This window comes from Capra hircus, chromosome 18, assembly GCF_001704415.2.
Source record: "Capra hircus breed San Clemente chromosome 18, ASM170441v1, whole genome shotgun sequence".
Taxonomy (NCBI): domain Eukaryota; kingdom Metazoa; phylum Chordata; class Mammalia; order Artiodactyla; family Bovidae; genus Capra; species Capra hircus.
In genome coordinates this window covers 3,316,050-3,330,851 of record NC_030825.1, presented here as the reverse complement: position 1 = coordinate 3,330,851, position 14,802 = coordinate 3,316,050, and the positions used below count along the sequence as shown (strand labels likewise).

Sequence of the window (14,802 nt, the reverse complement as noted above, 5' to 3'; positions counted from 1 at the left end):
ATCAGGCTTTTCATTTAGTTAATAATCCAAACCAAGAAGGTTAATTGATTGAGTAAACTCTGGCATATCCATGTGATGAAACACTATACATTGATTAAAACTCATGTTGAAGTACATATAGTATGTTGTCATGTGAAAGCATGTTGTTAGTGTGATTATATTTTTGCAAACTGGTAAAAAACATAAGTAGTCACTGTAAAGTGGAATTACAGATGTATGAATTTTACTCCTTGTTTGCCTTTTTTTATTCACTCCAATGAATATTTATTTGTAGTATGTTAAAATGACTGGTACGTGGTGGGGGAAATTTTCTTGAAAAGGCAAAACCAGTATGGGTGGCTATTAATGCATGATTGTATTTAAAACTTTGCTGATTACTACAATCGTTGTACTCGTTAGCCTCTTGAGAAGAATTTCAAAATGGTGATACATACCGAGACAAATAGGATGAATACCCACAGGCTCAACTTTATCAAATCTTAACATTTCCCATATTTGTTTTGGGTCTTTTAAGAAGGAAATATATTCTTATAAGATACCGAGGAGGCTTCCCTGTGCACCAAGTTTATCTTAATTCCGTCTCTTTCCTCAGATGATCTATGACCATAAAGCACATACAGTGTGATTTAGAAAGTTTTCACATTTTATGCAAGGGTTATTGGATTATAGTTTTTCTTCTGTAGCTTGATTTTGCTTAATACTTTGAGGCACATATCCTGGTTGATACATGTAGCTCTCTTTGATTCATTTTAATTTCTATAAAGTGTTCTAGTTCTGTAGTTTTCCTATATGTATTTTGTATTGGCAGACAAGTAGTTTCCAGTTTTCATTAGTATTAGCCATGCTGCAGAGAAATGGGTGAGAATATCATTACGTCTAGAAATGGATTTGCTTTATCATAGGGTACATGTAATTTCAACTTTACTAGATATTGTCAAATTGCTCTTCGTAGAGGCTTTTCCAGTTTATACCAGCAGCAGTAATGTAAGGGATTTCACATTTTTTTCATACCTTCATCTACTTTATATTATCAGACTTAGTTTTGCCAGTTTCATGAAGTGAAGTAGCGTTTACTTTAGTTTGCTTTCCGTATGAGGTTTTTCTCAATCACTCATGAGGTTGAACATACTCTTCTGTAAATTTTGTTCAAATATTTTACTTACTTATATTGTATATTATTTATTATTTATTTGTTTCTCACTGATTTATAGTTCTTTGTTTTCCTTATACTAACTGGTTGCTGGTTGTGCACATTGCACACGTCATCTTCTAGTTTTTGATTTGTCTCTGACTTGTTTATGGTATCCTTTGTTGAAAAAGTTTTTACTTTTAGTGAAGTATGTCCTATCTATAAATTTCAATTGCTACTTCTATTCTAAATTAAGTTTCTAAATTATAAATGAACTACTCTTTTGTTCTAGGATCTGTTAGTTCTAGTGCTTCAGTTTAGTCTTTCTAGCCATCAACATTATATATCCTTCCACTTGTTTACTGTTTCCTTGTGTCATTTATAACTGTATTTTGCTTCTTAAAGGCCTTAACTTTATTCCTAGGTTGCTGTTAGAATGCTATTTCGAATGAACTTTTTGTTACATTTACAAATCACCTGTCTGGTATATGGGAATGCCGTTGATCTAATTTTCTTGATCTTAACTCTAGTAACCTTACTAAACTCTTAATAGCTTGTGGGTTCTCTTGAATTTTCCATAAAGATAAATAAGAGCCACTTCATCTCTTCCTTTCCAATTTTCATCTTTTTTCTCTCCTATCTTATTGGAGTGGAAATCTCTATTTGCATTTCATATTTTGAAACACAGATTTATGATTTTCATGCCTATGAATGTGTCCTTTCATTGTACATTATTCCTCTTTATGCTTGTCCATCCTTTTTAATTGTAATCAGTCTTTTTTTTTTTTTTAAGCATTTACCTGGTATATACCTTTTTAAAACTTCCAACCTCTTTTTATAATGTTATTTATTTGAATATCTCATGAACATCTAATAGCTGATTTTTTTTTATCTGGTAGATGATCTTGGTCTTTTAACAGGTCATTTTACTCTTTTCTAATTTGACTAACGCAGGCAGTGAGCTTGGCTGTAATCCCTCATTTTGCATTTTATGTCCCCATTCCTTGCTGCTGCTGCTGCTGCTGCTAAGTTGCTTTAGTCGTGTCCGACTCTGTGCAACCCCATAGATGGCAGCCCACCAGGCTCCCCTGTCCCTGGGATTCTCCAGGCAAGAACACTGGAGTGGGTTGCCATTTCCTTCTCCAGTGCATGAAAGTGAAAAGTGAAAGTGAAGTTACTCAGTCGTGTCCTACTGTTCGCGAACCCATGGACTGCAGCCTACCAGGCTCCTCCATCCATGGGATTTTCCAGCCAAGAGTACTGGAGTGGGGTGCCATCGCCTTCTCCACCCCATTCCTTAGTAAAAGCCAAATTCCTGGTCATTGCCTACCTCAACAGTGAGACCACTCCAGTAATGGAGTGACCCAGTGACCCACTCCATGAGCTCAGCCCTGTCTGCTATTCTTCTGTAATGTTTCTCGGTTTGAGAGATTTTTCTCATTATATTTTATTCCCTAAATGATACAGTCAAAGTGTGTATATCATAATTTACTGTGCATCTTGATGAGAAGTCTTTTGTAGCCTTTCTAACCTCCACCTGTTGCTGGCTTTCCCCCTCTAGTTCCTTACAAAAGGAACAGAAGCTAAGGAAGAAGGCTGAGTTAGATTCGGCACAGTGTCGGCTGCAGCTTCAAGCCCTCACTGATGAATGCTCTAGGCTTCAAAGTCGTGTTCAGGTAAGTTTGCCTTTTCTAATCCAAAGAACTGTTGGAATAGGAATTAAGAAGGCATCTAAATAGTTAGTTTTACTCAGATACAAATAGGATTTACCAAGGTTTTCAGGAAGGAAACATGATCAACTTTATTTTTTATTAGAACTTATGTATGTGCTTTATGATGAATTCTACTGCATCCTGAATTAAAAAAAAAAAAATTGAACAGCCACCTGATAATTCACAACATGTTTAGGTCATTTCACTTGCTTGAATCTACCAAAAAAGTGAGAATTTTAGACACAGTGTCTAAATCATTAAAGACTTTCAGCCCTGTATGATGATGGTGCTCTCCCTGTTTCAGTTGCTTGTTGAAATATTGTGAAACCTGCAGCAGTACTTTAGAATTCATGTTAACATTTTCATGTAAAGGATAAATATCCTTGTATTAGATCAAGGAATTGTACTTGAGGGTAATACCAGACCGTTTTCGTTTTAGGACTTGCAAAAACTTATTGGTCAGGATAAGATCTCACAGCAGCCTGGGGGTTCCCAACCACATTTCCTAAGTGGCCTGCCCTCCAGCCAGAGTCAACAGAAGTACCATTTCCAGAAGACATTCACAGTGTCTCAAACTGGAAACTGTCGAGTCATGACATACTGTGATGCTTTGAGCTGCCTGGTGGTGTCACAACCTTCTCCTCAGGCCGCCTTCCTTCCAGGTAAATAGTCCAGAACTTCAGTTTTTATGTTCATTGTTGGACTCTATTTATTTCCTCCCTTTTTGGATAATCCAGGACTCACTAGTAGGTGAACACTGTCCACAGCCCACCAAATCACTTTTTTCCTAGTTGCTTTCCTTGATAAAGATACTTCAGGGCACTACAGAGATGTCTGCACTGTCTGTCTGACTTTTGTAAACTTGTTCACCAGAAGGGCAGAGATGCTGAACCATGGTAAAGTGAGAGAACACATACTTAGAAGTGTGAGTTGTCCAAGGATAAGAACTATAATTGCCTTTATGTCCTGCTAAAATACAGATTCATTTTAGACTAGAAATATTTGAAAAAAAAAAAAACACTACCCCAAGGTCTAATTCAAGTTAAAACAAGATTGAATGCTTATTTTCAGTAGTGTGCACATTGACAAATTCCAAGTAAAAGAATTTGGAAACATTATTATTTTATTAATATTGTACTGATCTTCTCTTTTTTGTGCGCTTTTCAAGTTTCATTTTAGGTTGTTTTAATGTTGAAAACCAAACCTCACAGGCCCAATGTTTCTAGATGTTTTTTCCTGCTCTCTTCAGCATATGATTTCTGCCAACTGTAAGGTCCCTTTGCTTCTTCCTGATTTAGTGTCTCCCCACTTAGAAGTTCCTTTCAAATGCTTCAAAACTGTGTCCCCCATACTTAGGTATGTATAGGATTTGTAGTGGAATCCCTTGAATATCATATATTTGTCTATTCACTGACACTAACTGTGAGTTGAAAGGCTATCAGGAGGCTCCAATTGAGGGGAAAGTAAAAGGATTGTTTATAATGTTGCTATATTCCATTCACAGTTTTAATAAAAAGATTTATCTTCAAGTGAAACCTGAAGATAATTAATTGGAAAACTATTTATTCCAGTTGTTCCCCAAATTGGATGTAATCTGTTCCTTTATTTCTTAGGGTGTCTGTTCTGTCCTGCACAGCCAGCTCGTCCTGATAGACTGATAATGCTAATTTCTTATTTCCTTTAATGATTAACTAGGCAAAATCTCAAGTTCCCTTGTTGATTTAAAACCTATAGTTTCCATGTTTGTTTCTCTGGCTCTGCTAATTCTGTTTTAGCAGAATCACAATAAACTTTCTCTCACTTGATTCCCTAGCGAAGGAGAAGTGTGATTCAAGGCTATCTTTTTTTCCAAGTGTCTCAACTCACTTATTTATTTGGCTGCATTGGGTCTTAGTTGCATCGTGCGGGATCTTTCCTTGCAGTTCTTGAGCTCTCTAGTTGGGACAGGTGGGCTTTGGAGCGCACAGGTTTCAGTAGTTGACGTGCATGAGCTTAATTGCTCTGTGGCATGTGGGATCTTAGTTTACAGACCAGGGGTTGAACCCACATCTCCTACACTGCAAGACAAATTCTCAGCCACTGGACCACCAGGGAAGTCCCTTAAGGATATCTTAAATCTAAGATTTGACAAATTTTGTTAGTGTATAACTCAGATAAAATATATACTTGGTAAAATAAATGTGTTGTTATTTCCTGGTAAGAGAACAGAGTAACAAATAAATTTAAAAGGACAAGTTTTTGGCTTTCTTTCCCCTCTTGGAATGATATACATTAAGATACTTGATTTTACCTATTTTCAGTCTGTTTCAGAAAAATGTAACATCTTGACCACATGACACAGAAATTACTTATCTCCATTCTTTGTTGTTCACTCTCATCTACATTTTTGAGTATATGTGTGTGGTTCAGAAAGACTAGTCTCTCGCTTTCCTTTAAAAGCTTTATTATTACAGTATAATTGATATACAGTAAACTGCACCTCCTTAATGTGATATACCATTTGGTGAGTATTGATGTATGTATCAATATTTGTATACACTTCTAAAACACTTCTAAAACTTCATACCAGTCAAGATAATGAACATATCAGTTGCCCTGAAAGTTTGCTCAGGCTCTTTGTAATCCATCATCCACTTGTTCCTCCCTCCTCTCCCCATCCCAAGGCAACTACTTTCTATCTCGGTATATTAGTTTATATTTTCTAGAATTTTACATAACTGGAGCCATACAGTGTTACTCTTTTTGTCTGAGTTCTTTCAAGGTAACTTTATAAAGATTATCCATATTATTGTGTCTGTCAGTAGTTCATTTCTTTTTATTGCTGGGTAGTGTTCCACTGTATGTATATATGATGGTTTCTCATATACTTGATAGACATTTGGGATAGAATGTACTTTTTAAAATAAATTATAACCTGGGAATTATTTTCTTTGTTCGCCTAGTTTTTTCCCAGAAACTGACATGCCAAGAAAGGTGAACAAAGGTGTTGCTTGAAATGGTAGTTTCCTTTGCCCTTAATTGACTTTCAGTGATCTGTTTCACTCTCTCATAAATTTGGCAGGCTTTGGTGTTAAGATGTTGAGTACTGCCGACATGAAAAGCAGTCAGTATATTCCTATGCATGGCAAACAAATACGTGGACTGGCTTTCAGCAGTCGATCCAAAGGCTTACTTCTGTCTGCTTCCCTGGACAGCACAATTAAACTGACCAGGTGAGTACTTTGTGGGGAAGATGGGCCTTGGGATGCCTAGTGTTGAATAGCTTGGAAATTAGTATCTGTGTTATGATGACTTTGGCTTTTGGGGTGGGAATGGGATGGGAGCTGTCCAAGGCATTGTTTTCTCAGATCCAGGTTCATTGAATTTTAAATGTATTGCTTTAAGAAGTGGACACAGCTGGTTGCAAAGCTGAATATGTGGTGGTCCACTTCTTTAAAATTACATATGCTACAAAATATATCTTAAACCATGCAGATATATATCTTTTGACTTTTCAAGAATGCTTCAGCTTAATTTTACCCCAAAACTCAGTGTATCAATTCTATTATGTTTTATATATATCTAAATGCTATGACTTAATTTTAGTAGTATTGAAAAATAGAAGGGAAAAAAGAAAGGTTAAATACCAAACTGTCATTAATGACTACCTCTGGGTAGTTGGATTATAACTTTTTATTTTTCTTATATGTGTTTTCTAATTTTTCAGTGTTAAACATTGACTATCTGTGTAATAGGTAGCCGTGGAGAAGCATATAGGATCAGGGGAAGGAATATACTGTTTATCTGTCCCTTTAACTTATTCTTCCTTACAGCTTAGGAGGAAAATCTGTATCCTCCAAAACAAATATTGTGGAATTGAGGAGTTATCTCCACAGACCTTAGGGGAAATTGGGAATCCATATAGTTTTGATGTGAGGGTGTGTTCTTATCTTTATATCTTTGTTCTGTATTTGAATTTTGTATTTTTGTAATGCATAATTGTAAAAGTCTTTTGTAACTCTACAGCCTGGAAACAAATACCGTGGTCCAGACTTACAATACTGGGCGGCCTGTCTGGAGCTGCTGCTGGTGTCTTGATGAAAACAATTACATCTATGCTGGACTAGTCAACGGTTCAATTCTGTTATATGACCTTCGAAATACAAGCTCTCACGTCCAGGAGTTAGTACCTCAGAGAGCTAGGTAGGGAGCCACCTGAAAGTAACAGCTTTCTCTTAGACTATTATATTAATCCTCTTTTACGAGTGTTTTACAGTTGATCAGAGTTTCTCACAGAGGGCAGTTCTCTGAGTACTCTGATCTGTTCTCACTTCAGAATCAGTAAGATCCTAGAGTTTGTGTTCATGATAGTTCATATGGCAGAAAGTTCTCGTACCAAGTATAACCAGATTCATAGAATTACATGTCACAGTGTGCCAAAATAAAATCACTACTTTGTTCAGAACCCAACTCCACCATTTATGAGCTGTGTGACCTTGATTACATTTCTTGGCCTGTTGTGAACTAACCAGTGGACCACTGGGGAATTCTCTATGCTGTATTTTAATTGAGAGAGTCTCTCAAATACAGCTTGGAAGCTTTAGTTTATTGGATGTATAAGCTGAATTTCCTTTCTGACTCTGTGTGTGTGTGTGTGTCTAACCCCATTTCCAGAAGCTTTACACCAGTCAGGCTTCCTTGTATTTGTAATCTTGTACTGTTAAGTTTCCTACTCTGTTTTCTCCCCACTGCTTTTAGAGCATGTGGAATTTCCTCTGAAACTGGGTGTGGAATATTATATATATGCCCTTTTGTTCCTACAGAGTGGGTTGGTAGTTTTATCAGGTATCAGAGGGCAGTGACTCATACAGTTTCTTCTATAGAGGTAGGAATGTCCTTGACTCCTCATAGTGGCGCCTGAAGTAGTTCAGATATTGGCAGGTGAGACTCGGTTTCCTTTCTTTCCCTTCAGATGCCCGCTAGTATCCCTGTCATATGTGCCCAGAGCTGCCTCTGCTGCATTTCCGTATGGTGGCGTATTGGCTGGAGCGTTGGAGAATGCCTCTTTTTGGGAGCTGAAAATGGGCTTTACTCATTGGCCTCATGTGCTGCCCATGGAGCCTGGGGGCTGCGTAGACTTTCAGGTAGAGAGCAGCACCCGCCACTGTCTCGTGACCTATAGGCCTGGTGAGTGTTGTTGGGGTATCCTCATGGCACCTGTGGTTGGTTTGGAAGTAGATTGGTAGAGGGGAGGAAAGGAGAGCTTGCCCTAGCTCTCAGGTGGTGCTGGTCAGCCCCTCACGAACTAACAGCTCTTGCTCCTTCAGGGAGCTTCTGTGGAGCCTGCCTCCCTGTCCCTCACTTGTGTGAACTGGGACATACTTGGCCAGGTACTCCTTGGAAGTGGAATTAGGATCCTCCACTTTAGGATCCTCTCTGACTTAGGACAGTAGGATGGAATGAGGAGACCTGCTCTTGAGGCCACTGAGCTGCCTTTACATCAGTTTCATGTCTTCTGCTTGCCGCTCAGTTCGCTTACAGCCCAGACGAAAGCAGTCATGTAGAGGGCCCAGACACTTAGCTGTTCTTCCTTATTTGGGGCCCCAAAGTTAAGTGGGGAGTAGCTGGACAACCATGGTGGCCCTAGCCAGCTGAACTTCTCACAGCTTCCAGAACCAGGACTGCAACCCTTGACCGACTATGCTTAAATTCACAGGTTTTTTCTAGCTGAAAGATAATGAATCTAATCTGGTGAGCTATATTGATGGTCAAGTAGATGTTTTGGTCAGAAATATTCATTAAAGTGCCCATACTTCTGCTAGTTGTGGGTTGACCTAATCATTTTAAATTTTGTTTGAGCTGAGAAGCTGCCTCAGCAGACTCTCCTTTCCCTTTTGGACCCATCTCCTAGGTCCCCTATCTCCACAGACTTGCTATGACATGTAGAAAGCTTGGAGATCCCATTCTGTTCTCTAGCTTTTGTTTGTCTCTCAGCAGGACCACAGCAATATGTTTCCCCTTCTGTGATAATATGCTTTCACTTTATTTGTACAGTTCCGGGTATTAGTGGGGTCCTCACTGGGGGAAGGAAAAGACCTTGTAGCCCAAACCCTTAAGGAAGATAAAAACCAAAACACAAGTCCAGCTGTATACAGTGATTTTCCTTAAAAGGCTAGCTTATTCTCAGAGTTGTTTCCTTCATAGACAAAAACCTATTGTAGATAACTTACTTCATCCTATAGCCCAAAGTTCTGAATTTCATTTGTGCTCTATTATTTTGTTCTTACTGTGTTTGCTCTGTAGGTATTAACAATGGCTTGATGAAACTGCCTTTTCTACTCAGCTGTGTTGTTTAGGTACTTGCTTAATTTCTTTGGACCATCCCTACAGATCAATACTGATTTCTCTTTCTCTTAGATAAAAATCACAACACCTTACGAAGTGTGCTCATGGAGATGTCCTATAAACTGGATAATGCTGGAGAGCCCATCTGCTCCTGCCATCCTGTACAAACATTCCTTGGGGGACCCTCCTGCAAATTGCTAACCAAGAGTGCCATTTTCCAAAATCCAGAGAATAATGGCAGCATCCTGGTGTGTACTGGGGATGAAGCATCAAAATCTGCCCTGGTGAGTAGTCTGTCAGTTTTTTATACTGATGTGTTTAAAGCAAAAGACCAAAGTTCTCTGTGATTGCACATACCTTCATATGTGTATATGTATGGTTGCTTTTTTTCTACAAGTCATACTTTATTGGGTTGGCCAAAAAGTTTGTTTTTTCTGTTGGTGGCTCTAGGAGCACATGGTTGTCTGTAACTTCATTTGAAACAATTTTGTTAGATTATATTGTGACAGCTATCATATCAGTGTGTACTAAAAATAAGACTTGTCAAAACTGGTGAATTTTTGTGTAGCCATTTTAATATTGACAGTGGAAGGAAAAAAAGCAATGTTTTCAGCATATTATGCTTTATTTCAAGAAAGGTAAAAACTTTACTGAAATGCAGAAACAGATTTGTGCAGTGTATGGAAAAAGTGCTGTGACTGAACATGTCGAAAGCGTTTTCGAAGTTTTGTGCTAGAGATTTATCGCTGGGTGATGCTCCACAGTCAGGTAGGTCAGTTGAAGTTGATAGGGATCAACTCGAGACATTAAATGAGAACAGTTAACATTATACCACACAGGAGTTAGCCAGCATACTCAAAATATCCAAATCAAGTGTGAAAGATCATTTGCATCAGCCTGATTATGTTAATCACTTTGATGTCCGAGTTCCACGTAAGTTAAGTGAAAAACACTTTGACTGTGTTTCTGCATGTGATTCTCTGCTGCTGCTAAGTCACTTTAGTCGTGTCCAACTCTGTGCGACCCCAGAGACGGCAGCCCACCAGGCTCCCCCGTCCCTGGGATCCTCCAGGCAAGAACGCTGGAGTGGGTTGCCATTTCCTTCTCCAATGCGTGAAAGTGAAGTCACTCAGTCATGTCTGACTCCTAGCGACCCCATGGACTGCAGCCTACCAGGCTCCTCTGTCCATGGGATTTTCCAGGCAAGAGTACTGGAGTGGGGTGCCATTGCCTTCTCCAATGTGATTCTCTCCTGAAATGTAATGAAAATGTTCTTTTTAAATACAAATTGTGATAGGCAGTGAAAAGTGGATACTGTACAATAATGTGGAACAGAAGAGATCCTGGGGCAAGCGAAATGAACCACCACCAACCACAATAAAGGCCAATCTCCATCCAAAGAAGATGATATTGTATATGTGGTGGGATTGGAAAAGAGTCCTCTATTATGAGCTCCTTCCAAAAAACCAAATGATTAATTCCAACAAGTACTGCTCACAATTAGACCAACTGAAATCAGCACTCAATCCAACTGAAATCAGCACTCAATGAAAAATGTCCGGAATTAATCAACGGAAAACACATAATCTCCCATCAGGATAATGCAAGACTATATATTTCTTTGATGATAGGCAAAAACTGTTACAGCTTGGCTGGGAAGTTCTTATTCATCTGCTCTATTCACGAGACATTGCACCTTTGTATTTCCATTGATTTATTTTAGTCTTTACAAAATTCTCTTAATGGGAGAAGTTTCAGTTCTGTGGAAGACTGTAAAAAGCACTTAGAATAGTACTTTGCTCAAAAAGATAAAAAGTTCTCGGAAGATAAAGTTATGAAGTTGCCTGAAAAATGGCAGAATGTAGTATAACAAAACGTTCGAGAAAGTTCTTGATGAAAATGGTCTTTTATTTTTATTTAAAAACATAAGAAACTTTTTGGCCAACCCAATACATACTGCTTTTCCATTTAACTTCCTATCTTGGTTATCTTTCCATACCAATATCTGTAGATTGACATCATTCTTTATATGTGAGCTGTAGTGTTTTACGTGACCTATGTCAGATATCCTGCCTTTGTGCGACCTTGTGAAGGTTAGGGGCAGGCTGTTTTAGCCCCCAGGTGGTGCTGTCTCTGCAGTGCTTTCAAAGTTGTGTGATGATAAACATATAGCTATATGTTTTAGGGGGAAAAGGGCACTACTGAAACCTCTATAAAATAGTTGATCAATTCAAGATTAAACTAACACATGAAAGGTTGATGGGGAATTTACAGTGGAGGGGTCAGCCTCTTACCACTTGAATACATGATCAACTATTGTGTCACTGTTAGTGGCTTAAGCAGAAATAATTTGCCCCTTGATGTAAGGCAAAATGAATACATGATGCCTAGATGTCCTTGAATCCATAGAACAGCACTGCCCAGTTAAGGCGCATTAGCCATGTGATCACTTGAAATGTTAATGTGAATGAAAAACTTAATTGTTAAATTTTTGTGTAATTTTTATGTGGCTAATGGCAGCCATGTTGGATAGTGTCACTCTTCAGTTTAACGCTTTTATTTACTGGAATTGCAGTGGATAAGAGTATAAGTTAAGTAATAGCACAGAAAGCAGCAAACAAACCTAGGTTGTGGACATTCTGTAGGACAACAGATCCTGCTTCCACAAGTCAGTGGCAGAAGGAGAAAAGAGTGGGGAGGTTGGATCTGCTCAAACTAAGAGAGGTTTATTAAAATTTATGAATACCAAGGGTAATGTGGACCTTATTTGAATTCTGAATCAAACAAAACCAATATACAAAGAGACTGTCAGAAAATTTTTATTTTGCACTAATGTTAGAGAATACTATGAAATTATTGTTCATTTTGTTAGGCATAGTGACATTGAGATATAGGAAAATGTCTTTTGATTGTTTGTTTTTAAGAGATGTATACTTAAGTGTATAAGGGTAAAATACATGATGTCAGCAAAGAAAAAAAACAGTAAACCAGGTATGGTAAAAACAGTCATCTGGGTGATGGATTACTCATAGTACTATTCTACTTTTTATTACATGAATTTTTTGACCATAATAAATTTTTTTTTAAAGGAGAAGAAAGCAGCAGTTAGAATACAGGTTCCATGAGGGCAGAGACAGGGACTTATTGTCTTGTTGACCCTTATTCCCCTAATAGAGTTCTTGGCATGTAGACTGAAGGGGAGAATACTAGGCTTGGTTTTCAGATCCACTCAGAGGTAGCCCATAATTGCGAATTATAGTAGGTGAGGCTGTGCATGACCTATGTCAGATGTGCTGCTTTTGTGCAACCTTGTGAAGGTTAGGGACATTCTGTTTTACTCCCTGGGCAGTGTTGTCTCTGCAGTGCTTTCAGAGTTGTGTGATGATAAAGACTGCAAGTCCCGAGTTGAATTGAAGGACTCCTGACCTTTATCTCTTCTTTTTAAGCTGTGGGATGCTGGCAGTGGCTCGTTGCTGCAGGATCTGCAGGCCGATCAGCCTGTCTTGGACATCTGCCCATTTGAGGTGAATCATAACAGCTACCTGGCTACCTTAACAGAAAAGACCGTCCACATCTATAGGTGGGAGTGACCATGGTCTTGAAACTTATCAATCATGTTGCTGGTTAATGTTACATGTTGTTTGCTAGTACCTCACAGCCTTGAGCAAGATCTGTGCTTATTGTCTGTGGCCTAGAACTTGTGGGATCATGGTTCCATTAGGTTAATATGATCCTCGGATTCCAGGTCAACAAAACACTATAGATGGTGTATCTTCAGTGTCCATCAAAAGAATAAGTGACTGGTACTCCATCAACATTATCCATTTCTTGGGTTAAAAGCCTTCATGAATCTTTGTTGAGAATCAGTGTTTGATCAGACTTTCTGCTGGGCCTTGGAGAGTATCCTCCCTGCAGTCACTTGGGATATGAATGTACACCAAGCATTTCTGGATGTGACATCCCACCCGAGTTGTCTTGTCACTTGACTGCATGACTTGGGAGTGCTTATGTTCCTGATGGGACTAACCATTCTGATGCTTCTTGGATGCAGTGTGGATGCAGAAGTCTTCAATTGAGCACAAGAGGGCACTATACAATCTGCTGAAGGATTTGACCTATTTCTGACCTTGTTGGCTGATAATCTTTTAGTAACTTGGTCTCATCCCCACAGAACTGTGTGGGAGAGCTCATCTGGTCTGCTCTGTGGCAGGAACAGCTTTGTTCAGGTGTGCAGTGCCAGGATAGTGGTAAACCCAGTGATGATGGCAGCTGACGAGCTGTAGATCCTTTCCTAATGCCAAGTGTATGGGGTTCATCACGTGCAAATCAAGGAAAGAGACCAATTGTTTGAGCAGTGGGGAAGACTCACTTTTTTCCTAGGCAGCTAAGATCTCAGGATTGGTTTTATATAAGCCAGTGCTTTGTCCTCTCACTAGGAAAAGATGGAGCCATATGTCAAAGCTCTTACTAGTATGAGAGATCAGAAGCATGGTTAGAGAGATCTAACCAAGAGAGGCTTACAAAAGAGAAGCTGCTTAGACTGCTGTTGAAAGCAGAAGAGGACTTGTCTCTTGCGTTTTTAAAGAGTTTCTCTCTGAATAAAGTCAACCCCTTGGAGTAAGAGCCATTCTTGAGTGTGTTTAGAATTCCCTGGTTAAAGGCTACCCCCAGGTGAAACTGATGTTTGATTCTAAATTCCTCTTACTTGCCTCCTTCCCTAACTTTTTTTTAAGAAAGTGTTTTTAGTAAAATAACAGTGGTTGGAGGCCTGTGTGCATTGCAGGGAGATGCTCACCAGCTTTCATTCCAGCCCTGGATTGTCCCACTTTTGGAGCTGTACTTTTCTCCAGTAGAGGGTTCAGTTTATATCTGTTTGCTTTGCAAAAGGCTACTCTACTAAACTACTCTCCACAACAGAACATGTCTCAAGGCATGCTCCCTGTTCTTGGGGAGCAGGATGGCTAACTGAATTTCTTAAATAATTGTTGTAGAAATGTTATCATTATTTTTATTTTAAAACAGTTCTGTTCTGTCAACCCCTGAGCTATTTCCAGCATTTCTCACCAGCAGGGGCTTATTGCAGAAGATTTCCCCAGAGTTCCATGTTGTAGCTGTGCTTTTTAAAGAATGGCCTCCTTCTATTTAAGGACATCTTTCAAAAAGCCAGTTTCCAGAACCTGGGAAAGAGCTCCCTTTTCTAGAAGAGGTGTAATCTTTTGATATGTTGATAATTAAGAAACTGCCCAGGCCTAGGGCTTCAGGGGCAGAAAAGGATTTGAATTAAAAAGCAATCTGGTTTCAGCAGATGATAAGAGAGAGGATACAAGTGGTCAGGCCCTGGCTGCCTTCGTCTTTGGCTAGGGCAGAATCCGGGGTAGGGTTAGGATTTGACTAATGTTGAAGTACACTTAGCTGATGCTGATTGAGATCCGCCCCCACCCCCAAGCGTAGGAACCAAGGGACTTGTATTATTAGAGAAGTTGAAAGAATCTCATGCCTTACCAGTCCTTGCATTCCCCTAGTAAGTTTAGATGTTTGAGAAAGAAAAATTGTTGCGACTGTGACTGATTTCTCCAGTGGAAGAACTTCCCTCTCCCACTCCCCTCTGCCTGGCAGGAGAGATGACATCTGTAGATG

The 14,802-nt window shown here is 39.1% G+C and overlaps 1 protein-coding gene across 2 annotated transcripts in view; it reads left to right on the top strand.

Moving 5' to 3' along the window:
- Positions 1-13,643, top strand: part of RFWD3 (ring finger and WD repeat domain 3) — a 35,295-nt gene extending 21,652 nt beyond the window's left edge. For both annotated transcript variants that reach the window (XM_005691792.3, XM_005691791.3), the window contains exons 7-13: positions 2,691-2,805; positions 3,281-3,503; positions 5,903-6,053; positions 6,847-7,023; positions 7,793-8,007; positions 9,238-9,449; positions 12,612-13,643. In XM_005691792.3, the coding sequence (XP_005691849.1) occupies positions 2,691-2,805; positions 3,281-3,503; positions 5,903-6,053; positions 6,847-7,023; positions 7,793-8,007; positions 9,238-9,449; positions 12,612-12,755 (1,237 nt within the window). In that variant the 3' untranslated portion in view covers positions 12,756-13,643. The remainder of the gene's footprint in view (positions 1-2,690; positions 2,806-3,280; positions 3,504-5,902; positions 6,054-6,846; positions 7,024-7,792; positions 8,008-9,237; positions 9,450-12,611) is intronic.